At 56.5% G+C, this 26,644-nt stretch overlaps 2 protein-coding genes across 10 annotated transcripts; one reads left to right on the forward strand and one right to left on the reverse strand.

The window, feature by feature from the left end:
• On the reverse strand, positions 4 to 5,353 carry JUNB (JunB proto-oncogene, AP-1 transcription factor subunit). The gene has a single exon (XM_005674483.3). It carries the CDS (start codon positions 1,553 to 1,555, stop codon positions 512 to 514), a length of 1,044 nt encoding a protein of 347 aa, XP_005674540.1. The 5' UTR covers positions 1,556 to 5,353; the 3' UTR covers positions 4 to 511.
• On the forward strand, positions 13,480 to 25,589 carry HOOK2 (hook microtubule tethering protein 2). Of its 9 annotated transcripts, none has more exons than XM_013990886.2 (24): positions 13,482 to 13,656; positions 14,039 to 14,080; positions 14,178 to 14,263; positions 14,333 to 14,405; positions 15,348 to 15,398; positions 15,488 to 15,620; positions 15,720 to 15,787; positions 16,141 to 16,203; positions 16,518 to 16,598; positions 16,694 to 16,854; positions 16,942 to 17,082; positions 18,083 to 18,284; positions 18,560 to 18,670; positions 18,780 to 18,867; positions 19,524 to 19,593; positions 20,565 to 20,702; positions 20,797 to 20,884; positions 20,976 to 20,981; positions 21,077 to 21,111; positions 24,353 to 24,435; positions 24,514 to 24,614; positions 24,800 to 24,910; positions 24,980 to 25,051; positions 25,132 to 25,589. In XM_013990886.2, the coding sequence occupies exons 1-24, from the start codon at positions 13,612 to 13,614 to the stop codon at positions 25,279 to 25,281; spliced, it is 2,199 nt and encodes a 732-aa protein (XP_013846340.1). In that variant the 5' UTR covers positions 13,482 to 13,611; the 3' UTR covers positions 25,282 to 25,589. The 9 variants fall into 9 exon arrangements, 8 of the variants coding, with proteins under 8 accessions (XP_013846340.1, XP_020939382.1, XP_013846332.1 ...); XM_013990878.2 differs by having other exon boundaries at positions 13,483 to 13,656; positions 24,511 to 24,614; XM_013990890.2 differs by lacking the exon at positions 20,976 to 20,981 and having other exon boundaries at positions 13,483 to 13,656; positions 24,511 to 24,614.

A 26,644-nucleotide genomic window follows, 5' to 3' on the forward strand; every position in this document is an offset into this window, starting at 1 on the left:
AAATTAATAAAGAACATTTTTTTTACTTAAATAGATTCAATAAAAAGTCATAACAACAAACACACACACACACAAACACATCTTAAAATAAACTCTTTAAAGACGGGGTGCGTGTTTCTTCTCCACAGTATGGCGCAGAGGGGGGAGGGCAGGGGGCGAGGGTCCCCCTCCCCAGTTTCCCCAGGGGCTTGAGTACCGGGCGGCGGGGCCAGCTCCGCCGCGATCCCCCCTCCTCCCCTCCCTGTTAAATACACAAATATATTATATTCAATATGAATTGAGTCTTTCCAGCAGGAAAAAAAAAAAAAACATACAAAAAAACTTGGAAGCGGGGGCTTGTAAACGTTGAGGTGGAAGGACTGGGCGCAGAGCGGGCGGGCAGGAGTCCAGTGTGGTTTGTGGCGTCCCCAGGCCCCTGGGCCAGTGCCCACCGCCTGCCCCCTCGCCCCATGGGAGCCGTGCGCCCAGCCGTCCAGGCTGGGGAAATGTCCGTTCGGGAATAGGGGGGCGCTCAGAAGGCGTGTCCCTTGACCCCAAGCAGCAGCTGGCAGCCGTTGCTGACGTGGGTCATGACCTTCTGTTTGAGCTGGGCCACCTGCTCCCGGAGGAGGCCAGCAGTGCTGGACAGCCCCGCGTTCTCGGCCTTGAGTGTCTTCACCTTGTCCTCCAGGCGCGCGATGCGCTCCAGCTTCCGCTTCCGGCATTTGGTGGCCGCCAGCCGGTTCCGCAGCCGCTTGCGCTCTACTTTGATGCGCTCCTGGTCTTCCATGTTAATGGGGGACACCGGTGGCGTGGCGTCGCGGCTGCGCGCCTCAGGCACGGTCTGCGGTTCCTCCTTGAAGGTAGAGGCGCCGCGGCCCAGGCCCAGCTGCGCGGGATGGCCGCCAGCGAAGGGTGGCGCGTGTGGGAGGTAGCTGATGGTGGCCGTCGGGTACGAGCTCCCGGTACCGACGGCGGCCCCGGCGCCTCCGGAGGGCGCAGAGGCTGGAGAATAGCTGCTGAGATTGGTGTAGACGGGAGGTGGCTCTGGACCCGCGTAGACGCCCCCGGGCCCGGCTGGGGGCCCCCCGCTGGCACCCAGGGACACGTTGGGGGGCGTCACGTGGTTCATCTTGTGCAGGTCGTCCAGGGCTTTTACAAAGCCGTCGGCGAAGCCTTCCTGCTCCTCGGTGACGCCGCCCCCTGCGCCCCCAGCACCTCCACCACTGCCACCCCCGCGGGGGTAAAAGTACTGTCCCGGGGGCGTGGGCGTCGTCGTGATCACGCCGTTGCTGTTGGGGACGATCAGGCGCTCCAGCTCCGAAGAGGCAAGCTTGAGCGACGCGCCTGTGTCCGAGCCCTGGCCGGAAAAGTAGCTGCCGCCACCGCTGCCCTCTGGGCCGGGACCCCGCGCCCCGGGTGTTTTGAGATTTCGGTAGGGGTCGGCCAGATTGAGCGCCAGGCTGGGTTTCAGGAGTTTGTAGTCGTGTAGAGAGAGGCCGCCCGGGGTCCGGCCGTATCCCGCTGCTGCGTAAGAATCGTCGTGGTAGAAGGGCTGTTCCATTTTAGTGCACATCCGGGCGGCCCGGACAGTCTGAGGGGGTCCCTGCGGGGCCGCCCCGGGCCTCGCTGCAGCGAGCAGCGCGCAGTCCGCGGCGGTGTCTGGACTGGGTGTCTGGACGCGCGTTCCCGGGGGCTGGCACCGGCCGGGAGAGACCAGCCAGCGGCTGTGCGCAGAAGCTCGGTGCGGCTCCTCGAGCCCCTCTGCCCCTCTCTTGCGCGCTCGCTTTCTTGGTGTCGCTTCCCCCTTGCTCCCCGCTCCCTGCTGGCTCCGATGCTGGCCTGGCCGCGCTCAAGGTCCCGGCCGCTCAGCCGGAGCCCCACGCCTTTATACGGCGATTGTCAGCTACGGAAGTGCGCTCCGATTGGCCGTCTCTAGAGCCGGGCCCCCGCGCCCCCCTCCTGGAGCGTGGGGAAGGGGAGGAGGCGGCTCGCGTCACTGTCAGGAAGCGCGTGTCCTTGTAAACAGCGGCCACGGGCTGGGTGGCTCGGCGCGGCTGCAGGGGGAGGGGTTCAGGGGACCCTAAGGTGCGCTGGGAGCAGGGGGCTGGGGCGGTCCGAAGTAGACAGGGAGAGGCTCCAGGGAGAGCCATGATTCCCCTGGAGTACGCGATGAAGAATACGAGGAACTGGTACAGAGCAAATGTGTGTGTGGTGGGGGGTGGTCCCGGGGTGCACACGCAAAGGCCTGAGGGATCCAGAGTATGGCAGAGGGGTTGGAAGCCTGAGAATACAATGACAGACCCAGCAAAGGAGAAAAAGGAAGGTTAAGCAACGTAGACGGAGGAAGAGTACGGAGACGCAGGAACTGAGTAGGGGTCCCAGGTATAGCAGAGGTGAGGGACTGGAATTTTCACAGGAGAAACTGAACCCAGGAAAAATAAGGAGGGATAAGAGATCAAAAGGGTACACGGGAGCGGGTGGAGGACCGGTTGTGCAAAAAATTAGTAGGGGTCTTGGGATCCATGAGACTGAGAGCCCCCTACATGGGAAGAGTAAGGAACTGGGGGGACCCAGATAAGCAGAAAAAGTGAGGGTTCTGGGGTACACTGAGTCAAGGAAAATATGTGGGGTAGAAGACTGGGACGTTGTCAGAGGCTAGGGGTCATTGGGGTCAACTGCGAAGCCCCGATGAAAAAGAATTAGAAGGGTCGGGGCACCCCCTCGGAGCTGGGATGACACTAAGGGAGGGGCCCTGGCTGAAACATGGGAGGAAGGGTCTTTGAGGATCCAGGATACCTGGACTGCTAGATCTTCCATGATGGGCGCCCCCTCTCGTGAGTGACCTCTAAGTTCCAGTATACTCTCTCCCCACCCCCAAAGCCCTCCCCCAGTGATCCTCGGCTTGACCGACACCGTGAAGACTCCTGGTGCCTGGACCCAGCCTGACGGCCGGGGCGCGGTCGCCCAACCCCACTCTTCCTTAGAAACAGGCTGGGGAAAGAGCGCCGCGGCAGGAAGTGTGGCAACAGCCCCGGGGGAAGGAGCCGGGCCCTGCCTCCGTCACTCGAATCCTACGGGACCATATGCCCCGCCCTGGGTCCAGCCGGGTCCTGCGCCTCGGAAGAGGAACCTGGGCTTGCGACCCCCGAGGAAGTCAGAGCGAGCGGAACACACCCAACCGCAGAGGTCCCCAGTCATCGACCCCCACCCCTGCAGTGGTTCAGCCCTAGTGTCGTAAAGGCTAGCAATCCGGGGACGGTTCCATTAGCCGGACGGAGGGGGACGCGCCGGGGAGCGGGGCCTGGTCGCCAAGGCAACAGGCCGGAGTCCGCAGGCAGGACTGGGGGCGGGGCGGCCCCCGGAGTCTCTCTCTGACGCCCATATAAGGGCACAGGAAGGGGTGGGGTCAGCACTGTCCCGGGGCCCCCGGCCAGGAGCCGGGAGCCCGAGTATCTGCCAGGTCCCAGGGCGCGCCCGGGCCCCCAGACGGCTAGTCCCGACCAGCCCCGACCGCCGCCCCCGGGGCCCCCACGGCCTCCTGGCCCAGCCCCACCCAGCCGCTCTGGGGCCGCGTCCTGCCAGGCCCTGCCCAGCCCGACCCAGCCTGGCAGGTCCGCGCCTGCCCGCGGGCCTGGGTCGGACTTCGCCCCCGGCCCGATGGGCGCAGAAGGGGCGCGCCAATGCCTCTGGGCGACCCCGGCGCCTGGGCGGGCGGGCACGACGGCCTCCTACCTCATGCTGGGTGCCCTTACTTTCTGCCAGGAGATCTGGGGTCCTTCCCCAAATACATCCCTAGGGGCTGGGGTGCTTCCTCCTTCACTCACGTGGGTGAGAGGCCCTACTCCTATTTTAGTGTGAGGGTCTCCTCACCATCCAGAATACCCAAAGGGGGATCCACACTCCCTCATCTGAGGGCTCCCTTCCCCTGCTGACAGAGAGGACCTGAAAATCCATGAGTCGAATCTGAGGGAACCTCTCCAGAGCCTCTTCCCCAAAATGGGTGAAGGTTTAGATGCTGAGGCTTTAGTTATACTTAAGGTGGGACTTCCAGGAGGTAGGCTATGAGCCACTAGAACCAGAGATGAGCCTCTCAGTATCTGTCTCCTCTCTGTCTTGAAAGAGACATGTCTATCTTTTGGAAACATGGAAGTTTCTTTAGGGTAGACTTAGGCTGAGGGAGAGGAGATAGCCAGCCTTTGTAGGGCAGACACAGCTCACCAAGTGTGGAGGAGAGAAGGAAAACGAAAGAGGCGAAAGAGAAACTGAGCTATGTGGGGGCAGGGGGAAGTCCAGCAGAGCCGGTGGTGGTGTTGGGGAGGAAGGTCCCATGAGAAGCTGGGGGTGTCCCCATCTTTGGAGGGTCCTTGTGACCTCTGGGTACCCCCTCCCCTCCTCCTTTGCTTGAACTGCTCCCCTCCCCCTCCCCAGGCTCAAGGGAGATTCCAGTGGCCGCTGAGTCTGGCAGGCATGCTGCCAGGCCTGTGTCTCCCGCCCATGCTAATAACTGCAGCTGACATCTGGCTGGGCCCTGCGGGGGCGCAACGGGGTAGTGTTGGGGGGCTGGGCAGGTCTGGTTGGAGGGCAGCATCTCAGGAGGCTAACCTGCAGGTCCCACAGGCTAGGAGTACACAGTGAGTCATCCCTGACCAGTGCTGAAGCTGGCTGTGCCAGGGGAGCCTTGGAGAGAGGCAAGACTGGCCCATGAGCGTAGAGATGGAGGGCAAGGCCTGAGCAAGGAAAAGTGGATGTATGGGGGTGGGGGTCAGGGCAGGGAGAGATGCAAGATTAGAGTCATGCAAACTCAGAGACTCTTGAGACAGGCCAACAGACTGAGAAATAATAATTATTATTTTAATAGCTAACACTTATATGGCTCTTACCATGGGCCAGGCACTCTTCTAAGTGGTTTACATGGAATAACTCATTGCCTGTTTCCAACAATCCAGCGAAATGCATGCTCTTTGTATCCCCATTTAACAGACTAAAAAACTTAGGAACAGAAAGGTAAGGAACTTTGCCCCATGTCACATAGCTATAAGCACTGGAATTGATCTAGAACTTGAGATGTCTGACTCCAGAATTTCAGCTCTTTTTGTGTGGATAATCACAACTAGAGAGGCATTTATGCAGTGCCAGCTGTTTGTCAAGTTCTGCAGGCCCTTTCAAGAAGAGTCTCCTGGAATTCCTATAGAGACTTAGCAGAAAAGAACCCGACTAGTATCCATGAGGATGTCCAGAGTTGCCCTGTGCTGTAGCGTAGGTCGCAGAAGTGGCTCGGAGCCGGCATCGCTGTGACTGTGGTGTAGGCCGGCCGGCAGTTGTAGCTCTGATTCGACCCCTAGCCTGGGAACGTCCATATGCCACACCTGGGTCCCGAAAAAGAAAGAGAAAAAAAAAAGGTCTCCTTTATCCTTTAGACAAACAGGGTTGGGCACAGGGCAGAGGGGTGCTAGTGTGTTTGGGGGCAGGCCGGCATGTTGGAGTGGGGTCGGGTCACTCTCTGCACTCTGCACGGGTGTTTGAGCAGGGGGTGGGGATGGGCCAGTGAGGGAGGGCGGGGGCCCAGCTGAGCTGGTACAGCCGGTTCCAGGCCCCTGCCAGTCTCACCCTTGTGGCCTGGGCACCACCCCCTCACGCCGTCCCACTGGCGCCAAGGCTGGCCCAGAGAGGAGAGCCCCCTCCTCCATCAGCCCTGGGTGCCCAGACTAGCAGCTGGGGACTGCCCAGGCCCTGGGTTCCAGACCAGCATCTGCCCAAGGAGTCTGTGTCCAGGCTTCCCTCATGCCCAGGGCCCGGGGGCCTAGGGGACTGGATAAGGAGGAAGTTCTCCCACCCCCACCCACAGGTCTCTCTGGGGCTTTTGGCCTTGGCAGGAGGGACTTCTCCTTCTTATAAATAGCCTGGTGACACCCCCCCACCCCCCCCCCCACACACACAGCCGGCTCCACTGGCTGGCAGGGCCCTTAATAGAAAACTGGGCTGGGGGCTGCTGGTGAGTCAGCCAGTGGGCAGGCCAGGGCGAGAACCCGCAAGTCACAGCACCCAGACTCCCTCGTCCCTGCCCCTGGGTGTGGACAGGCAGCTGGCAGGAAAAGGCTGAGAATCACGGAGGCCCTCCCCCCAGGAACCCTGGCTTGCCAGCAGCTTCCCTACCCAATCTCTGTGGTTTGGGGGGTCCCTCACCCCTCTCCTGGAGAGGAAGCTGCTCAGTTTTCTTGGAAGCAGGAAGGAGAGGAGAGTTTGTCTCCTCAGGCTGACTCAGCTGGGCACGAGGGGAGTTTCCCACAAAGCTGTTTCTGTCACCCCCCCTCCATGCTGCTGGTGAAGTCTTGGGGGGCCTGAGCCTGGCTGAGATCCTGGGTACCTCATTTTCAGGGGATGTGCTGAGAAAATAGGCCCACACCCTATGAAAGCCTGAGGCTGTTGAACTGGGCCTCCTAGGGGAAGTGACAAACAGTGTGGGGGGTGACAATGTTGGAGAGAGGAAGCACCAGGATTTCTGGGTGGGGTTAGAGATATGGGCTGGGAAGCCCAGAGCCTCACAGCACCTAAGCAAGGTCCAAGGGCGCATGTGTGTCTGGTTGGCTGTGGGTTTGTGTGTGGCTGGCCTGTCAGGGCCTGTGATAGTGTGTGTGAGGCATCTTCTCAGGGTATGTGTCTGTTTGTTGGCCCAGCCCCACAGGGGTGTGTAGGGCCTGTCTGGTTTGGGTGGGGGTGAGGGGGGGAAGGTGTGTGTGTTTGTGTGTGTGTATGATCTATGGAATAGGTTGCATGTGGCTGGCCTAGATGCACAAGTATAGGTTGTTTTGGAGTTCATATGGCTAACCTGTTTGTGTCTGGTGTGTGTCTGTGTATGTGAGGTTTAGGGCTTGCCTGTTTGAGGTGTGTGTGTGAGTGTGGGGTCTGTGGCTGGCCCATGTGTGTCTGTGGGCTCTGTGGCTGGGGTGTGTGTGTGTGGTGTACACACATGCATGCATGCCAGCAGGTTCTGTTAGGGTGTCTCTGTCCAATGTGTTTATGAATGTCCGACTGTGGCCTGTCCATGCTTCTCTGTGCTGGGTGTGACTGTCTGGCTAGACCATGTCTGTGAATATGTCTGTTTGCTTACATCTGCCTGATCTGCCAAAGGGTCTGATGTGTGTGTTATCGGTGAGGTAGTGTGTATTCGTAAGGCTGAGCCTTGGTGTCCCTCAAAACATTTCCTTTTTTTTTTTTTTTTTTTTTTGTCTTTTGTATTTTTAGGGCTGCACCCGCGGCATATAGAGGTTCCCAGGCTAGGGATCAGAGTTACAGCTGACAGCCTATGCCAGAGCCACAGCAACACCGGATCCGAGCCATGTCTGTGCTCTACACTATAGCTCATGGCATGCCAGATCCTTAACACACTGAGAAAGGCCAGGGATCGAACCCATAACCTCATGGTTCCTAGTCAGATTTGCTTCCACTGCGCCACAACAGAACTCCACTCAGAGCATTTCTGAGTGTGTATGCAACTTGGCGTCAGGGAGGGTGGGTTGTCTGTCATGGTGTATGTATCCTTCCATCCTTCTCTCCATAGGTTGATGTTCGTCTCTCTTGCCTCCGCATATCTTCTTGAGTTGGTCATCTTGCTAGTGTGTTTACGTGTGTGGGTCTGGTTCCAACAGTGTTCTTTTTTTGTCTTTTTGCCTTTTCTAGGGCGGCTTCCTGCAGCATATGGAGGTTCCCAGACTAGGGGTCTAATCGGAGCTGTAGCCACAGGCCTTCTCCACAGCCACAGCAATGCGGGATCTGAGCCGCCTCTTCGACCTATACCACAGCTCATGGCAACGCTGGATCCTTAAACCACCGAGCAAGGCCAGGGATCGAACCTGCAACCTCATGGTTCCTAGTCGGATTCATTAACCACTGAGCCACGATGGGAACTCCTCCAACAGTGTTCTGAACACCTCTGGTACAATTCTCCAGGCACTTGTGCTGAAAGTGACTGTCCCTTCTCTCTGAGTCTATCAACATGCATGTGTTGCCTGCCTGCACTTGACGCAGAGTTCTCAGTGTGTCTGTCCTGCCTGTGTGTTTCTGGCCTGTCACATTTGTCTTGGAGTGCCTGGGACCATGCCACCCTCTGCCAGGTTGTCTGCTTCCCACCTGAATGTCCATGTCTTTCTGTGTTAGTTTTTGTCAGTGTGTCCATCTTGCCTGTGTGCCAAGTCCATTTAACTGTGTCACACACTCTCTCCCTTCTTTTATGCTTCTGGCCTGTCGGTGTCGTGTGTTTGGTGGCATTTTAGTCTTGCTTGAGTCTGCCCTGTCACTGTTTGTGTTTGATGGCCGTCTTGCCCAGATTCGTGTCTGACTCTGTCAGAGTGTCCCTGGTTTGCAGTCTCTCTGTGGCCAGGGTGACAGGGGTTTTGTGTGTGTGGACTGGCTTTCTCTCAGAGTGACTGTATGTGTACACTCCTTGCCACCCCCCACAAGTCTGGCCACCCTGAGCCATGTTTACTCTGCCCCCAGCTAATTTCTGCCCTGCTCGGGGAGGGGCTGACCCTCCCATCTGTCCAGCCAGCAGTCCACAGGATGTTCCCGAGACGCCGTCTCCGCCGACATCCCCTCCCTTGGGCCACCCTTGGGTCAGGACCCAGGCGTCCAGGGCAGTGGGGGTGGGGCCGTAGTGTGTGGGGGGGGCATGTCAGGGCCCCGGAATGAGGGTGGGGGGGGATGGGGAAGCGACGTGCCCAACAGGTTCCGTCTCATTCCTGCCCCGCCTCTCACTTCCTGGGTGCCTGCCCAGGGCATGGGGTGGATGGGATGAACCCCATGGCCTCAGAGGGCCTGGGTGGGGCATGGCCTGCCCCACAAGGACTTGCTTGGGCTGGGCATCCTGACACCCAGGCCTGAGAGACAGAAGGAGCCTGGGTCCCTCTACAGGCCAGGCCCCCTCCCTGCTCCAGTGCCCCACTCTGAAAACAAAGCGTCCCATCTATTATTCACCTAATCCCACAACGCGGCCACAATAAGCTGGTCATAATTATCCCCCATTTCCAGTTGGGGAAACTGAGACCCAGAGAGCAAGGAAGGCAGAGACAGGATTTGAACCCAACTCTGTGAGCTAACCAAGACCCCCAGCCAGCTCACCAACAGCCTTCCCTCCCCTCTCTAAAAATGGTACATGTGGGGTGGAGTACAACCCAGGCCCCCACGAGGCCCGCCTGGTTCATGGCTCAAGGGGGCGCCTGGCTTGCTCTGAGTCAAAAGGGGCCCCTGGATGAAATGAATAAGAAAACGGCTTTAACCGTTTCATCGCCACGACGGGCTCTGCCAAAACTTCCTGTGGGCTGTGGGGGGAGGGGCTGGGGGCTGGGTTCCCGGAGGGCTGTGGGGGTAGGCCCTGCCAATTCAGGGGTAGGTGAACCGCCCCTGGTGGCCTTGGCAAGGGTTGGCTAAGGGAGGACATCAGAGGCAGAACCTCACTGGAAGGAGAACCTTCTCTCTTTCCCAAGCTGCGTCCCCAGTACTAGGTTCTCAGACGCATTGTCTGGAGCGGGGGGTCTCAGAGTCCGAGCCCCCTCCCCAGAGGCTTGAGTCACACACGGGGAAAGCCGCGAGGGGTGACTCACGGGGTGGAGAAAGGGGAGCGAGGTCGGCAGCTGCCAGGGGACCCTCAGGCTGGCCTGAGTCACGCGCGACTGGGCCTCGATGACCCCAGCCCCTTCCCAGAGACCAGGAACGGGAAGCGCATTTGCCCACAGACTACCGAGCCCGAGCCGGGAGAGAGGGCGGGAGTTGGGGGGAAGCACGCGCCCGACGCGCGCGCGCGCGCGCAGCTCCGGTTCCCATGGTAACTGGGGGGGTCTCTCAGCTCCAAGGCGGGGTTCCTCCCTCAGCAGGGACGGTCCCCGAGAGCTGGGGAAGCCCCTGCGCGCTCGGTCGAGGGGCCGCAAGTTTCAGATCGGGCAGGAAGGGGTTAACGGCGGCCCCCTCCCGGGTTTCACCGTAGCCCAAAGTACCAGGCAGGGTGGGGCTGTGCCCCGCGCGCCCGGCGTGCCCAACCCCCGCGGCTGCCCACGCACGCACGCACAAAACTAGCCCATCCCCCCGCGCTCGCACGCACGACCGCGTCGGGCTCCACGCACGCAACGACCCCCGTCGTGCTTCACGTCACACACGACGCACACGCCCCCGCAGCGCAGGGAGGGGCCTTCTGCGCAGAGAGCTGCGGGACGTTGGGGCTCTTAACGCCCCCAGCACATCACCGCCTACACTGAGCACGTTGTCCCGTGTGACTTTGACACCCCCCTACACACAAGGTCACAAACTCTCTGATCCACACTGTCAACCTGCCACACGTTGGCACAAACCTTCACTAGTTCAGCCAGCCCCGCAGCGAACGCGGGCAGGGTCACGTCACACACTAAACACAGGCACACCTGTCACACACCTTTTGTGGTAGGAACACAGATAGGGCCATCTTCCCATATAGATAGGTGGCATATACAGACGCCCAGTTAAGGCCATTCCATCAAGACAAAGACACAAAGAGATAAAGTCTTGGACATCAGAATTTTTATTTATCACACAGCCACTCCTCTCACATGGAGATTGTAGAGGCACAGAGACATAAGGTGGGGACAGACACACATGGGCATGCGGTCACACAGACATCACAAATAGGGCACATGAAGTAAAGTAGGGTCACAGACACAAACCCACAAGGTCACACACAGGGACACCAGATTGTCTCAGGGACATGGACAAACCAAGGACACAGGACAGATTCGTTCTATGAAAGACACATGATAGAAAGTACGATAGGGTCACACAAAAAAAATACAACCTAAAGACATTTTGGGGTGCTGATTGTCATACATTCACTTCTCACATAATGACATAGTGATAGAGACACAAAGCAAGGTACCATAAAGAGAAACATGTGTCCTAGTCCGTGGCACCTCCCTCCCAAAACACCAAATCACACACAGATAGCCTGTTGCATACATTCCTAGGGCCACAAGACACACCAAGACACAGGTAGATGGAGACAGGCCTGTGCACACATAGTCACAGACCCACCATCTCACACTTATGTATATGTGACCACAATGCACTTGGACTCAGAGACATATACACAGACACAGGAGGGGGTCAGGATGGGAATCCTGGTGGGATGTGAGTGTTTGGAGGGCAGCAGGCCTGCTAGGGTCCCTCCTGGTTGTGGGGCATAGTGTCCAACTTGAGGCTGTAGTCAGTCACTGGGGGAGGGGCACTGTCTCCAAGTATGAACCCAGGGTCCCCATCCCAGCTCTCATGACCGGGTTTCTGCCCAGATGTGAAGGCCAGAGGGGGCGGGCGGGGGTCCAGCTGTGGCCACAGGGAGGGGCTGAGTCACCCGCTTCCCAGCAGTACAGCCCAGGCTGGGCCCAGCTGTTCCTGGAAACAGGAGGGGGTGGGGTCCCCAGACCAACTGGGGGCTTCTTGCCCAGACCCAGACTTTCTGTCCTTAATGGAGGACTTGATCAGTCTCTCTCCACAGAAAATGGGGCTTTGAATCCTTCCCTCACATAAAGGAACCCTGCTTAAAATGAGGGTTTGTGACCTCTCCAGTTGGTCTGAAGGCACACAGATGCCCCAGGAATGGGCATAATAGGGTCTGTTGATCTGCCCTGCCAATGTAGGGCGCTCCCATTCCCCCCAAACAGAAGTGTCCCTGTGGCCCCAAATGGAGGATTGTGGCTCCTCCCCCAAAGCGGGGGCACTCAGACCTTCCCTTAAACCAGGGGACTTCTGGGTCCCTGAGTATCTGTATGCCCCTAATATCACAGCGATGTTATGACAATTCAAGCCCATGCTCCAGATATTTAGATTCCTCCTAAACATCAAGATCCCTGTGGGTTTTGAAATTATCACAACATTGTAAATCAACTATAATTCAATAAATTAAAAAAAAAATCCCTGCGGGTTTTTCAAACATTCCCATCCCAAATATTTGGCGGCCCCAGCACATCCCCCAACACTGGGCAACCAGGCCATCTCACAATTACTCCCAGCCTCCTATCCTTGTCACAGCCATAGTTCTGGCTCACCTTCCACTTCTACCTGGTGGCTGTGTGGCCCCATTTTCCCCTTTAAGCAGTTCCCTCTCCTTGGTGGGTGGGTGCAGGATAGGGGACAAGCGGCGGTTTTTCCCACGCCCGCCGGAAGGCAGCTCAGTCCGGAAACCGGCACTGCCGGCCCTTGTCCCCTTCCTCCCTACTCTCCCTCCCCTGCTCCCAGGGGATGGAGGCTGAAAACAACTCGGGAAGGGGATGTTGTTAGTGTGTAGACGAGCCTCGAGCCTCCAAGGCCCCTGCCTGCGTGCGGTTGCGCTTCTGAGTGTGCAGTAATCCGATGTTTGGTGCTAAAGTGATGGTATTCCTGCGATGCAGCTGCGGGGGTTGGGGGGTGGGTGGGAGCTGTGGTCATCCTGCCCAACCCACTCGGGGCAGGCCTGCCGGAGCCAGACTCTGGGTTGGAGGGAGCAACTCCCCTCCCCTCAGACCTGACCCACCCCTAAATCAGAGCCCGCCCCCTCCCTCTGGGTACAACTAATAACCTCTAATTATCGCTCATTACCTCGCCCGCCTCGCGGGGGAGGGGCTGCCGGAGAACTTAGGCGTCAGAGGGCGCGGGCCGTGGCTTTACCCCTTCCCTGAAACCGGATCCAGTCAGAACCTCTGTTTCCTCGCCTGCGAACCGGGAATTAAAAGAGCACTTGCCACCTAGAGTCGTGGAGATTTCAACCATCTATATATTTAAATCGCTTAGCGCAGAGACTGCATAGTGTGTGCATTCCATAAATGGCAACTGCGATTTTATCGTAAACTAGTATTGTTTGTACTTTCCTGTGAGCCCCCTCCACTGCCCAGACCGGGTCTCAGAACAGGTCCATTCTTTTCCTCGTAGGCGGCGTTCCTGCGGTCTGGGCGCCCCCTGGTGGGCCGTGGCGAACAGGGTGGCCTGGTCGCGGTTTCTGAGACAGGAGGGTTCCCGCGCCGCGTCTGAGAGCATGCAGTGAAGGGCTCAGTGGAGGATGGGTCTAAGCTAGGCAAATATATCTCTCCATTACCCAGGACATGTGTCTGGCTGATCCATCCTTCCCTCCACTTGGGACTATCAAGTCACTTCCACCGGGAAGACCACCTTGGTGTCCCCCTCCAAGTGCTCCTCTCCCGCTCAAATAAAGGCTCAAATCATAATGTAGCTAGACAACAGGATTTCATTCAGCTGAGGGGCAGGGACGAAAATGCGCCTGTATATAACAAGGTGGAGCAGCTCCTCCCGGATGAAGAGGAAAAATGGTGAGGTCTCCGCTACCCACAAAAGAGAATGGGGAGGAGGGGCGACGGGGCCACCGTAGGGATGCGCAAGGCTGGCCCAGACTGACCCCTAGCGGCAGGGCTGGCCTCCAACTGCTTCCCGGATCCAAGATGGCGGGACTGAAGGCCTGAAAGGGCGCCGGGAGATCACGTGTATAGGGCGGGGCTTGCGCCTAGGGGGCGGGGCGGCGCTCTGGGCCGAGCGGGAGGTCGGGGCTGCGAGCGCTAGCTGGTGGCGGATCTGGACGCGGCTGCCGTGGCAGGGCTCCGCGGCCGGGGTCGAATCCGATCAGGAGTCATGAGCGTGGATAAGGCCGAGCTATGCGGGTCTCTGCTCACCTGGGTAGGTTGGGGGAGGTGCCAGGGACAGGTGTACGCCCGCTCTGCTCGCCCGGGAGCCCAGACCTTGGCTCTATTCGCCCTTCCATACTGGGACTGGGAGGAGGAAGGGGTCGTCGGCCGGCCAGACCGTTGGACTCTGGCCTGAGCACCCGCCTTGTCACGTAGCAGGTTTGCGTGGAAAGAACAGGTGAGGCCCCGCCCCTTCGTGACTGGGTCATGTGGGGTGAGGGCACAGGTGAGCTGGCCTGGTCATGTGGTGCCTGTGGGAACCAGGTGACTCGTGGTTCTGCCCTGGCCTGGTCGGCGGGATTTGTTGGGCAGAGGTACAGGGAGGCCACGCCCCCTCCGGTTCCTCCAGGTGAGCAGAGACCACTCCCCCACAGAGCTGCTTGCTGGAGCAAAAGGCCAACCCCCTGCCCAACCCTGTGAGTTTCCTACGGACTGAAAAGTTTGCAAAAAGGGTGTGGTTCCGTGGTCCCAGGCCCTGATTTTACCTGTTGCGCTTTCCTCTCCCCCACCCAGTTGCAGATGTTCCACGTCCCGCCCCCCTGTACCAGCCCCCAGGACCTGAGCAGTGGCCTTGCAGTAGCCCATGTGCTGAACCAGATGTGAGTGGGGCTGAGGGGGAGGGTCCCAAAAGGGACCCCCAGCAGCTCATCCCACATTCTCGCCCCCAGAGACCCTTCCTGGTTCAACGAGGCATGGCTCCAGGGCATCTCAGACGACCCAAGTCCCAACTGCAGGCTGAAGGTGACAGGTGGACTTATGAATGGGGGACAGACTGGTGAAGAGATGACCAGGGAAGGGTCAGTTAGACAAGTCCTTGGTGACGGACAGACAGACCTGGACAGGAAGAGGGAGAGATGTATGGTGGTGATTAGCCAACTATGATTCTGTTCCTTTATTCTTATATTAAGTAGGCCTGAGTGTGCAGCAAGAAATGACACAGGTACAAACCTGCATACACAAACATTAACATTGACTTCTGGTGGTAATCAATTTTATGTCAATAACAAAAACTGGGCCGAGAGAGAGCACCTGGGAGTGGGTGGGATCAGATGGGCTGATTTCCATGTGAGATTTGGAGGAATGATATTTCAGACACAGCAAACAGCAACGGCAAAGGCCCTGAGTTGCAAATAAGCTTGGTGTGGTCAAGGAATGGAAGGGAGGTCAGAACAGAAAGCAAGGGGGGCAGGAATGGTAGATGAGGTCATCAGGGGCCTGGAAGTCTTAGGCAGGGAGGTAGATTCTATTTTTAAGTGTATGTAAAGTCAGGGAAGAATTTTAGTAGCAGAAAGACATAAACCTGGCTTGGGCTTCAAAAAGCTCCCCCTGGCTGCTTGTAGAGGAATAGAGGGTAGGCAGCAAGAGCGGAAGCTGAGTCGGGGCTGGTGCAGTAATCCGGGTGAGAGGGGATGGTGGCCAGGGTCAAAGGGTGGTGGGGCAGATGGTGAGAAGTGATTGAATTCAGGAGACATGGGAACATGGATAAGAAGGGTAGGCCGCCAGACAGGTCACTCCTCAGAGAGGGGACATTCAGAGAATGGGGCCAAACAGAGTGAGAAGTCCAGGGATTAGGAGGTGAGACACAGAAAAAAAGGATGGGGTAGACAGATTCTGGGTGGGGGGCTGCCTGGCCCCGGCTGGGGGACTTTGGGACCCTGGACACAACTCCTTGCCCCTCCCCAGGTCACCAATCTGAAGACAATCTTACAGAGCCTGGTGGAGTACTCCCAGGATGTGAGTAACTATAAAGGGACTTAGGGGGTTGGGCTGGGAGGAGGGGAGATCCATGAGCCCCTGATACCCCTTCCTCCCCCGATCCTCAGGTCCTGGGGCATCCCATTTTGGAGCAGCACCTTCCAGATGTGAGCCTCATTGGCGAGTTCTCAGACCCAGAAGAGCTTGGCAAGCTGCTTCAGCTGGTTCTGGGCTGTGCCATCAGTTGCGAGAAAAAGCAGGGTATGGGAGGTTAGGAGGTCCCTAGGGGAAGACCTGAAAAAATCCTCCTTGTCTCTCCCCACCGGCCCCCATCTCAGCCTCCCCCACCTTGATCCCCAGAGCACATCCAGAGAATCATGACACTTGAAGAATCAGTTCAGCATGTGGTGATGGAAGCCATCCAGGAGGTAGGTGGGGGTATCCAATGTGACAAGGAACCTCAGGGGAGTGGACATCTCCAGGGCAGAGGCAGCTGGGCACAAACAGGCTCTGCCCTGGTAAGGTCCGGGCTCCTTGTGGAACTCAGCTGGTCCGATTTCCCTGTCTCATGTGTATGCCAGCTCCAAGTCACAACCTAGCAAGCTGAAAAGACCAGGCCTCCCTGCGTGTTGGACACATGGGGCAGCCTCTGGGCTGGGGCCATTGGGGAGAACTGGCTTTGGGGACCAGAGAATGAGGAGGTCCTTAGTCTGGATTTTAGAACCTTTGGAGGCTGTCCTCAGAATGCTCAGCTCATCTCAATGTCCACACCCCACTGCAGCTCATGAGCAAAGACATCTCTGACTCTCTGTCATCGGACACATATGGGAACTTTGATAGCCAGGTAAGGGGTGGGGACCTTGTTAAAGGTCCATTACTGATTTTCCAGGCTGCCTAAGGAGGAAGGGTTTGACCTTAAGCCTGCAAACCACTCCCATCCCCCAGGGTCCTAGCTGCTTCCCTTGCCAGGTCCTCCGGGTTCCCGAATTGCCTTTCCTCCAGTCCCCTCGGTTCCCAGCACTCTCTTAGATTATGAGGGTTTCTTGGCTCCCTCCTCTCTGCCCCTGGAGATCCCAGCCTCCCTTCCTCCAACCCCCTCCCCTAGATCCCTGAGCTTCTTGCCTCTTCCCAACCTCATTCCTCCACTCCTCTCATCAGTCACGCAGGTACTACTTCCTGAGTGAGGAGGCTGATGAGGGCGATGACCTGCGGCAGCGGTGTCTGGACCTGGAGCGGCAGGTGGGGCCGAGGGTGGGTCCACAGATGCTCCCAGAGCAGGGTGGCCTGCCTAGCCCTCCTCCCCGCCCCAGCTCATTGGCATATCCTGCCTGCAGCTGGTACTGCTGTCAGAGGAGAAGCAGAGCCTGGCTCAGGAGAACGCAGTGCTGAGGGAGCGGGTGGGCCAGCCAGAGGGTGAGGGCACCACTGGCCTCACCACCAAGAAGCTGCTGCTGCTGCAGTCCCAGCTGGAGCAGCTGCAGGAGGAGAACTTCAGGTATGGTCAGCCAGGGACAGGGCCAGCAGGCTGCAGGACTTGGGGCAGACCCAGCACCCTCATTTGACACTTCCCCTTACTTTCCAGGCTGGAGAACGGCAGGGAGGATGAACGTCTGCGCTGTGCTGAGCTGGAGCGAGAGGTCATGGAGCTGCAACAGCGGAACCAGGCACTGACCAGCCTGGCCCAGGAGGCGCAGGCCCTGAAGGATGAGATGGATGAGCTTCGGTGAGTGGCAGGTCCCCACCGCACACTTCCATTGCTAGAGTACTCCTCTGATCCACAGTACCTCTGAAACCCCCAAGTTCCTAGTGGGCCCCCACAATGCCCCCTAGACTCTGCAATACCATCCTGAACCCCACTGCGTTATCCTGGAATTCACCTCATCCTCTGGACAACACCAAACTCCCTGGATCCATAGTGCCTTTCAGGACTCCACAATGTGTCCTTGTTATCCCACATTATATCCCTGTACCTTATAGCATCCCTGTGACCCTGGTAGGCCCAGCCCCCCGCCCCTCCATAATGGTCCCCAGACTCCACTGTGCTATTCTGGGTCCCTTCATTCCCCAGCATCCCATGGTGCCCTCCAGGATCCCATACCTTGCCCCTCATGACCCCTCTGTCATGACTGTGTTTTCTTTCACAGCACCCCTGCAATCCCAAAGTGCTTGGTGGGCCCCCATAGTGCCCATCCCTCAACCTCACCATGCCTTTGGTAGCCTCAAAGGGTTCCCTGTGACCCCACAGCCCCCCTGTAATATTGAAGTGCCCAGTGAGCCCCTACTGTACCTCCAAGGACCCCATAGTGCTCTGCCCCAAAGCTCCCCCATGACCCCATCATGACCCCTGCACCCACAATGCCCTTGTCAGTCCCACAGTCACCTCATGACCCAAAGTGTCCACGAGGGTTTCTCAGACCCTCTGAGTCCCACTCTCCCCCCCGTAACCCCACATTCATTTTGTATCCCCATAATTCCCCCCCTGAGGATCCCTGATTTGGGCCCTGAGCTAACTGTTGAAGCTTAGGGCTCCTTTATGCTCCTTAATGATCCCCCAACACTGCCAGGCTCCCCCACCTCCACCCCTGACCCTCATGACCTATTACTTTGAACCCAGACACCCCAAGGCTGAAGTGATACCTTCTCCTGTCTTGAGGGCTTCACGTTCAAGCTGAACCCTTGACCCAAGACCCCCGCCTTCCCTTTCCACTTGCCTCTGTCCCTAGGCAGTCCTCAGAGCGGGCTGGGCAGCTGGAAGCCACGCTGAGCAGCTGCCGTCGCCGCCTCGGCGAGCTGCGGGAGCTGCGGCGGCAGGTGCGACAGCTGGAGGAGCGCAATGCTGGCCACGCAGAGCGCACGCGGCAGCTGGAAGACGAGCTGCGCCGGGCGGGCTCCCTGCGCGCCCAGCTAGAGGCGCAGCGGCGGCAGGTGCGGGCCTGGACTTGGACTTTGACGGGGCTCCTCATGTCTCGTCCAGCTGGCTTTGGCCCACCCTCAGCATGGTGATGACCCCTTCCACCCGGAGCCTGCTTTTTCTTGTATATAGAGGACAGTGTCCAACCAGCTCCTCTCTAGGCTTGTGAGCCCCGCCCCTTCTCTTAAACCCCCCCCCCAAGTTCCTTGCAGCTGGTCCCTTTCACCTCATCCTTTCACCCTCTGCCCTCCTTTCCACCCTGCCATCCTCTCCCCTCCCCCATCTTCAGGTTCAGGAACTGCAGGGCCAGTGGCAGGAGGAGGCCATGAAGGCAGAGAAATGGCTGTTTGAGTGCCGCAATCTGGAGGAGAAGTATGATTTGGTGACAAAGGAGAAGGAGGTGAGGCTGAGGTCCTACCACCCAAACCCTACCCTGCCCATCATGGCGTAGCCCATTCCCAAGGAGGCCAGTCCTGCCTCAAATGGCCTGTTACACCCCGTCCCTCCAGCGGCTGTTGGCAGAGCGGGACTCCCTGAGGGAGGCCAATGAGGAGCTGCGCTGTGCCCAGATGCAGCCTCGGGGGCTGAGCCAGGCTGGTGAGTTGGAGGCCCATCCTGGGCACCTGGGAGAGGGGTGGCTTGGGGCCTTTCTTGGCCTGGTGTGCTGCTAGGGCAGGCAGAAAAGGCAGTGTTCCAGGGCTTGTTTAGGCTGAGGGCAGAGGTAGGCCATGCTGGAGGAAGAGATGACATGGGGAGTTTCCACTGTGGCTCAGCAGAATGAACTCAACTAGTATCCATAAGGATGTGGGTTTGATCCCTGGCCCCACTCAGTGGGCTAAGGATTCAGTGTCGCCGTGAGCTGCAGTGTAGGTCACAGACATGGCTCAGATCTGGTGTTGCCGTGGCTGTGGCGTAGGCTGGCAGCTACAGCTCTGATTCAACTCCTGGCCTGGGAACTTCCATATGCCAAAGATGTGGGCATAAAAAAAAAAAAAAAGAAGAAGAAGAAAAGAAAGAAAAAGAAAAAAGTGACATGGACCTAGAGGAAGCAGGGGCTGTCCTTCCATGTTCTGGGTGGGGCAAAGGCAAACTCAGGCCAAGCATCATTGTTTCCTGTACAGCCAAGGGTAGGACTTGTGTGAAGTCAGGCTTCTGGCAGATGTTGAGCCCCCAAAGATGCTTCTTGGAAGGAAAACGTTAGGGACGGGGACAGGGACTGTGAGCCCCCTGAAGACTTTTCTCGCATTCTCTAGACCCCTCACTGGATCCTACCTCACCAGCTGTGGAAAATTTAGCAGCTGAGATCCTACCTGCGGAGCTCAGGTATCCTGGGGTCACCCAGAGCTCTGGCCCCACCCCAGTCTGTCAGTGCTTACCCTCAGCTTACCCCGCCACACTACCCCCCATGGCGGTACTTACTGCTAGCCAGACCTGCTGGGCTTGGTTCCCAAGCCCTAGCCAGGCTTCTGGGCCTACCCACACCCAATTCTGCTCTTAACTTGATCGAGGCTCTAGCCCTATTGTTGATTCACCTATCCAGAATTTTCCATCCTTAGTGCACAAATTAGGTCCAACCTGTCTCCACTCCCCAGGCAAAAATTCCCTGCCCCAACCCCACTCACATTGAGTTCTGCCACCCAGGATACAGCCTTGCCTTAAGTGTATTCCCTGGAGTTCCCGTTGTGGCTCAGTGGTTAACGAATCCAACTAGGAACCATGAGGTTGAGGGTTCTATCCCTGTCCTTGCTTAGTGGGTTGAGGATCCAGCGTTGCTGTGAGCTGTGGTGTAGGTTGCAGACGCGGATCGGATCCCGCATTGCTGCGGCTGCGGTGTAGGCCAGCGGCTACGGCTCTGGTTCCACCTCTAGCCTGGGAACCTCCATATGCCACAGGAGCGGCCCAAGAAATGGCAAAAAGACAAAAAAAAAAAAAAAAAAAAAAAAAGTATTCCCTGCTAGGTTCACCCGCCTATGCCCTGCCCACATGAACTCCCACCCCAGCTTTCCAAACGGCAGGGTCTTGCTTTTCCACAGCCCCATCTGAGCGTTCTAACCCGCTCCACCCTTAGGCCCAGCTCATGGCTCCGCCTACCTTGCTTCTCTCTCTCGGTGCTCCGCCCACTGACGCCTAGGCATTGGTCCCCCGTACTCCAATTCTACCACTGGTCTGGCTGGGCTCTTGCCGAGGACGCTGTCCCTCTTCTGGCCCCATTCATCTAGTCTCCCTGCCGGAACCCGGGCAGGGCCTGAGGGGTCACCCATCCCCAGCCCTGCCCACTCCATCCCATTTGGCAGGGAGACGCTCCTGCGGCTTCAGCTGGAGAACAAGCGCTTGTGCCAGCAGGAGGCGGCCGACCGGGAGCGGCAGGAGGAGCTGCAGCGCCACCTGGAGGAGGCCAACCGCGCGCGCCACGGCCTGGAGACTCAGCACCGGTGAGGACCCACTCGGCGGAGCCGGCACCCAAGAACGTGGATGGGGGGCTGAGGGCGGGCGCAGGCACTGACCGGGGGCACCCCACCCCCGCAGGCTGAACCAGCAGCAGCTATCGGAGCTGCGGGCCCAGGTGGAGGACCTGCAGAAGGCCCTGCAGGAGCAGGGGGGCAAGACTGAGGACGTGAGTGCCCACCTCCTCCCGACCTGGCCCTCTCTCATGTCCCCCAGTAATCCTCCTCTCTCTCCTCCCTGCTGCCCGATGCCCCGTGAAGTCCATTGTAAGTACCTTGGGCCCAGGGTGGCACCCCTTATCTTCTTCACCCTGGGACTCCTGAACCCCCCCCACTCACCCAGTGCTTCTTCTCTCCCCCAGTCAACCCTGCTGAAGAGAAAGCTGGAGGAACATCTGTGAGTCCCAGAGGAGGGCAAGCCTGGGTAGGGAGGGAAAGGCTGGGGCAGATCCTGTGGGCACGGATCTGGTGTTGATGAGAAGTTGTTTACGAGGAGAGGGAGTCAGCTAAAACCCAGACTGAAGAAACTATTTTATTTTTATTTTGTCTTTTTGCTATTTTTTGGGCCGCTCCCGTGGCATATGGAGGTTCCCAGGCTAGGGGTCGAATCGGAGCTGTAACCACCGGCCTATGCCAGAGCCACAGCAACGCGGGATCCGAGCCGCGAGCCGCGTCTGCAACCTATACCACAGCTCAGGGCAACGCCGGATCGTTAATCCACTGAGCAAGGGCAGGGACTGAACCCGCAACCTCATGGTTCCTAGTCGGATTTGTTAACCACTGCGCCACGACAGGAACTCCTGAAGAAACTATTTTAAATAGTTATCACATTTATTACTTATTTATTTCTGTCTTTTTAGGGCTGCACCCGTGGCATATGGAGATTCCCAGACTAGGGGTTGAATCAGAGTTGTAGCTGCTGGCCTACCCAACAGCCACAGCAACTCGGGGTCTGAGATGCGTCTGCGACCTAGACCACAGTTCATGGTAACATGGGATCCTTAACCCACTGAGTGAGGCCAGGAAGTGAACCCGCGTCCTCATGGATACTAGTTGGTTCATTAACCACTGAGCCACACGAGAACTCTGCTATCACATTTATAGTTTAAAAACCAAAACGTTAGTGTTCCCGTTGTGGCTCAGTGAAAATGAATCCAGCTAGTATCCATGAGGATGTGGGTTCAATCCCTGGCCTCACTCAGTGCGCCGGGGATCCGGCATTGCTGTGAGCTGTGGTGTAGGTTGCAGATGTGACTTGGATCCCGAGTTACTGTGACTGCGGTGTAGGCCAGCAACTGTGGCTCTGATTCAACCCTTAGCTTGGGAACTTCCATATGCCATGGGTGTGTCCCTATAAAAAAAAAAAAGCACAAAAACAAGCAAAACAAAACATACTAACCTATACTGAAAAAAAATGGTATACCGCTCCATCCCCCCTCATTGACTTAGTTTCCACCCCATTCCTGTCTTTTTATTATGGAAATTCTTCCAAAAACATTTAACTTTTTAGGGCTGCACCTACAGCATATGGAAGTTCCCAGGCTAGGGGTCAAATCAGAGCTGCAGCTGCCAGCCTACACCATAGCAACAGCAATGCTGGATCTGAGTCTCATCTGTGACCTACACCATAGCTCACAGCAACCCCTGATCCTTAACCCACCGAGCAAGGCCAGGGATTGAACCTGAGTCCTCATGGATACCAATCAGGCTTGTTACCTCTGAGCCACACTGGGAACTCCTTCCAGAATTTTTAAAGCAAATTAATATGAATATAGATTCCTTTTTTTTTTTTTCTTTTTTGGCTGCTCCGCTGCCTATGGAGTATTCCAGACCAGGGATCAGATCTGAGCTGCAGTTGTGGCCTAACCTGCAGCTGCAGCAATGTGGGATTCTTCGGCTGCTGTGCCAGGCTGGGGATTGAACCTGGTGACTCAGCTCTCCAGAGATGCTGCTGATCCCCTTGTGCCACAGTGGGAACTCCTGAATATAGATTTTTATTCTCATTCCTTCTATACACAAAAGGTAGCATAGCATGTGCACTTTGCTTTCCTTACTTAACAAGATATCTGGGGAAATTTCCCTATGTGAATAAATAAAGGGAGTCCTTATTTATTTACTTATTTAATATAGCAGACTTTGTCAACTGGGTTTCCACGAGGAAACTAGGCTTTACAGAAAATGATTTTCATGACTGTTTTCTCAGTTCTGCTAATGACGGAATGTAGCTAGTACCTGCCGACCCAGAGCGCTGAAAGTCATTTCCTTACAGAAGGTGGATACCTGAAAGCATTAGGACTTAATTCTCCTATAGAATTCTGGTCCAGAAAGACTGGCCTATAGAATTAATTTCCTTCTTTCTTTCCTTTCTTTCTTTCTTTCTTTCTTTCTTTCTTTCTTTCTTTCTTTCTTTCTTTCTTTCTTTCTTTCTTTCCTTCTTTCCTTCTTTCCTTCTTTCCTTCTTTCCTTCCTTCCTTCCTTCCTTTTAGGGCTGCATCCTCGGCACATGGAGGTTCCCAAGCTATGGGTCTAATCGGAGCTGTTGCTCCCAGCCTACACCACAGCCACAGCACCACCAAATCCAAGCTACGTCTGCCACTTACATCACAGCTCATGGCAATGCCGGATCCTTAACCCACTGAGCGAGGCCAGGGATCTAACCTGCAACCTCATGTTTCCTAGCCGGATTTGTTTCCTCTTCGCCATGATGGGAACTCCAGCATTTTTTTATATCATAATATGTTTAACTCATTCTTTTAAGGCATTTGCAATTTCAACCAATGCAACAAAGTAAAACCTTGTATATGCGTCATTTCCTTTGTCTGCAAATGTATCACAAAAATGGAGCGGGTGACTCAGAGGGCATATGCCTTTGAAGTGTTAGTAGACATAGCCAAACGTTTACTTTTAGTCCTTATACCATGCCCCATGTCCAATGCATGACAATATTCTTACCTACAGGGAGTGTTATCAAATCTTTGGGAGTTTGGAGTTCCCTGGCTCTGTGGGTTAAGAACCTGACATAGTGTCCATGAGGATACGGGTTTGATCCCTAGCCTCACTCAGTGGGTTAAGGATTCAGCGTTGCAAGCTGCTATGTAGGTTGCAGAAGCAGCTGCGATCTTGCATTGCTGTGGCTGTGGCATGTGCCGGCAGTTGCAGCTCCGACTTGACCCCTAGCCTAGGAACTTCCATGTGCTGTGGGTGTGGCCATAAAAAGAAAACAAATATTTGGGGTTTTGCCAAAGGTGGCAGAACTGAAAAGTATTAGCTTGCTTTTTTTTTTTTTTAATAAGTGATTTGCATTCTGGGAAGATCCTTGGCTACTGGGTGGAGAATGGAACTGAAGGGTGGAGAGTAGAAGAGGCTGGCAAGGGATGACGGTGGCTGGACCAGCTTGTGGTCTGTGGAATGGGGAGAAGTGGACAGATGGAGGGCTGGTCCAGGAGCCACCTGACAAAGGGTATGGCTGAGGTGGCTAAGGAGATGGTGGGGCCAGGGCATATTTGCTCCCAGGCTTGGGGCCAGGCAGAGAGGTCTACAGGGTTACTTCTGGATGGCTAGGCAGGCTGTGGCCACCACTGTGAGGAAGAGGAGTGGGCCCAGAGCTCAGCCTGCTGCCGCCTGTCCCACATTCATAGGCAGAAGCTGCATGAGGCGGAGCTGGAGCTGCAGCGGAAGCGCGAGTACATCGAGGAGCTAGAGCCTCCGGCCGACAGCAACAGTGAGTGGGACTAGCAGATGGGAGGGGGGAGCCCCAGGATTGGCAAGGAGCTGAAGGGCCACCTTGTTCCCACAGCAGCCCGGCGCATTGAGGAGCTGCAGCACAGCCTGCAGAAGAAGGACGCGGACTTGAGGGCTATGGAGGATCGGTACCGCCGCTACGTGGACAGAGCCCGTATGGTGAGGATGCTCGTGCCCCACCAGCCTCCCACCGAGGCTGGGCCTCCCATTGATTCATGCCTTCTTCCAGTTTGCAATTCTGTGCCTCCTGCCCCCACACCTGCCGTGCCATATCATGCCACAGACTTCTACGACACAGCCTATGAGGCCAAGTTCACCCTGGGTGTGTCTTCCCTAACCCCTAGGTCATGCAGACCCTGGAACCCAAGCAGCGGCCACCTGGGGGGGCTCCCCCTGAACTCCATTCCCTGAGGACACAGCTCCGGGAGCGGGACGTCCGAATTCGGCACCTGGAGGTGAGTGTTCTCATCCCTTCTCACTGCTCCCAGCATATTACCAGCTCTTGACTATTCCCTCCTTGGCAGATGGACTTTGAGAAGAGTCGAAGTCAGCGGGAGCAGGAGGAAAAGCTGCTCATCAGTGCCTGGTATAATATGGTGAGTGCACTGGCACAGTGACTGAAGTATGGGGGGGGTGTCCTAGGGTTCACCTGACCCAGCTACGCCCCTCCTTCCAGGGTATGGCTCTGCAGCAGCGAGCTGGGGAAGAGCGGGCACCTGCCCATGCCCAGTCGTTCCTGGCACAGCAGCGGCTGGCCACCAACGCTCGCCGTGGACCCCTGGGACGCCTCACGTCCCTGAACATGCGTCCCACTGACAAACACTGATGGATCTCAGGATCCTACCATCTGCCGAGCCAATCAGGGCTTAATCCACTCTGGATTCCCCCAGCTTATGGGGGGGAGCCCAGCATTTTGCCTCAGCCAGCTACCTGAGAACCTTGAGGTCATGATTTTCTGCCCTTTGCCCTCCCAGGTGGGACAAGAGGGCAGCATGAGGCGAGAGGCAGGAATGGGCCTATTCTTTTGAGCAATGTGATTCTTATTCTTGATTTTCTCCCTGGGGTTAGTGAGCTGCCAGGAGAAAGAGTGATTTTATATTTGAGAAGAAAAATAATAAAAGACTTTCGATCTGCCCTGACTGATCTCTGGGCACTGAGGGGAGGGAGAGAAGGTGGGTCAGGGACTCAGACCATTGCTTTTAAAAAAGGCCTGGCTAGGAGTTCCCATTGTGGCTCAGTGGTTAACAACTTGAGATCGTATCCATGAGGATGCCGGTTCGATCTCTGGCCTCGCTCAGTGGGTTAAGGATCTGGCATTGCTGTGAGTTGTGGTATAGGTCTGCAGCTGCAGATGTGGCTCAGATCCAGCTGTGGCTGTAAGTGTAGGCCGGAAGCTGCAGCTCCAATCAGTTCCACCCCTAGCCTTGGAATTTCCATTGGCTGCAGGTGTGGCCCTAAAAAAAAGAGAGAGAGGGAGAATGCCTAGCTTATGATCTTACTAAAGTGTGAGTGACTGACATCGCCCAGTAAGAGGTTCTAATCATGTTTGCATCTGTGTAACTGTATGTGTGTGGTGGGGTTTAAAGAAACTTCAAACAAAATTCCCCACTTTGGAAAGCTGTCAATTCCAATGAAGGGAGACAGAGAATAAGCAAAGTAAATAAAATAAATGTTTGATAAGAGAAGTGCTACACAGAAAAGCAAAGCAGGCAAAAGTCAAAGGAATGGAAGAAGTGGATTTGGGAGATATTTTTCTTTTCTTCTTTTTTCTTTTTTTGTTTTTTTTAGGGCTGCATTTGAGGCAAAGGGAAGTTCCCAGGCTAGGGGTCAAATCAGAGCTACAGCTTACAGCCACAGGCCACAGCAATGCAGAATCTGAGCTGTGTCTGCAACCTACACCACAGCTCACAGATGCCGGATCCTTAACCCACTGAGCGAGGCCAGGGATCGAACCTGAAACCTCATGGTTACTAGTCGGATTTGTTTCCGCTGTGCCACAATGGGAACTCCTTCTTTTGTTTTTTTTGGCTGTGCTTCCAGCATGTGGAAGTTCCCGGGCCAGGGATCGAACCCCTGCCATAGCAGCAACCCCAGCAGCTGCAGTGACAGCGCCAGATCCTTAATCTGCTGTACTGGCAAGGGAACTCCAGTGGTAGTGCTTTCTGATAAGAGGCCAGGAAAGGAGGCCT

Source organism: Sus scrofa, chromosome 2 (genome assembly GCF_000003025.6).
Source record: "Sus scrofa isolate TJ Tabasco breed Duroc chromosome 2, Sscrofa11.1, whole genome shotgun sequence".
NCBI classification, from domain to species: Eukaryota; Metazoa; Chordata; class Mammalia; order Artiodactyla; family Suidae; genus Sus; species Sus scrofa.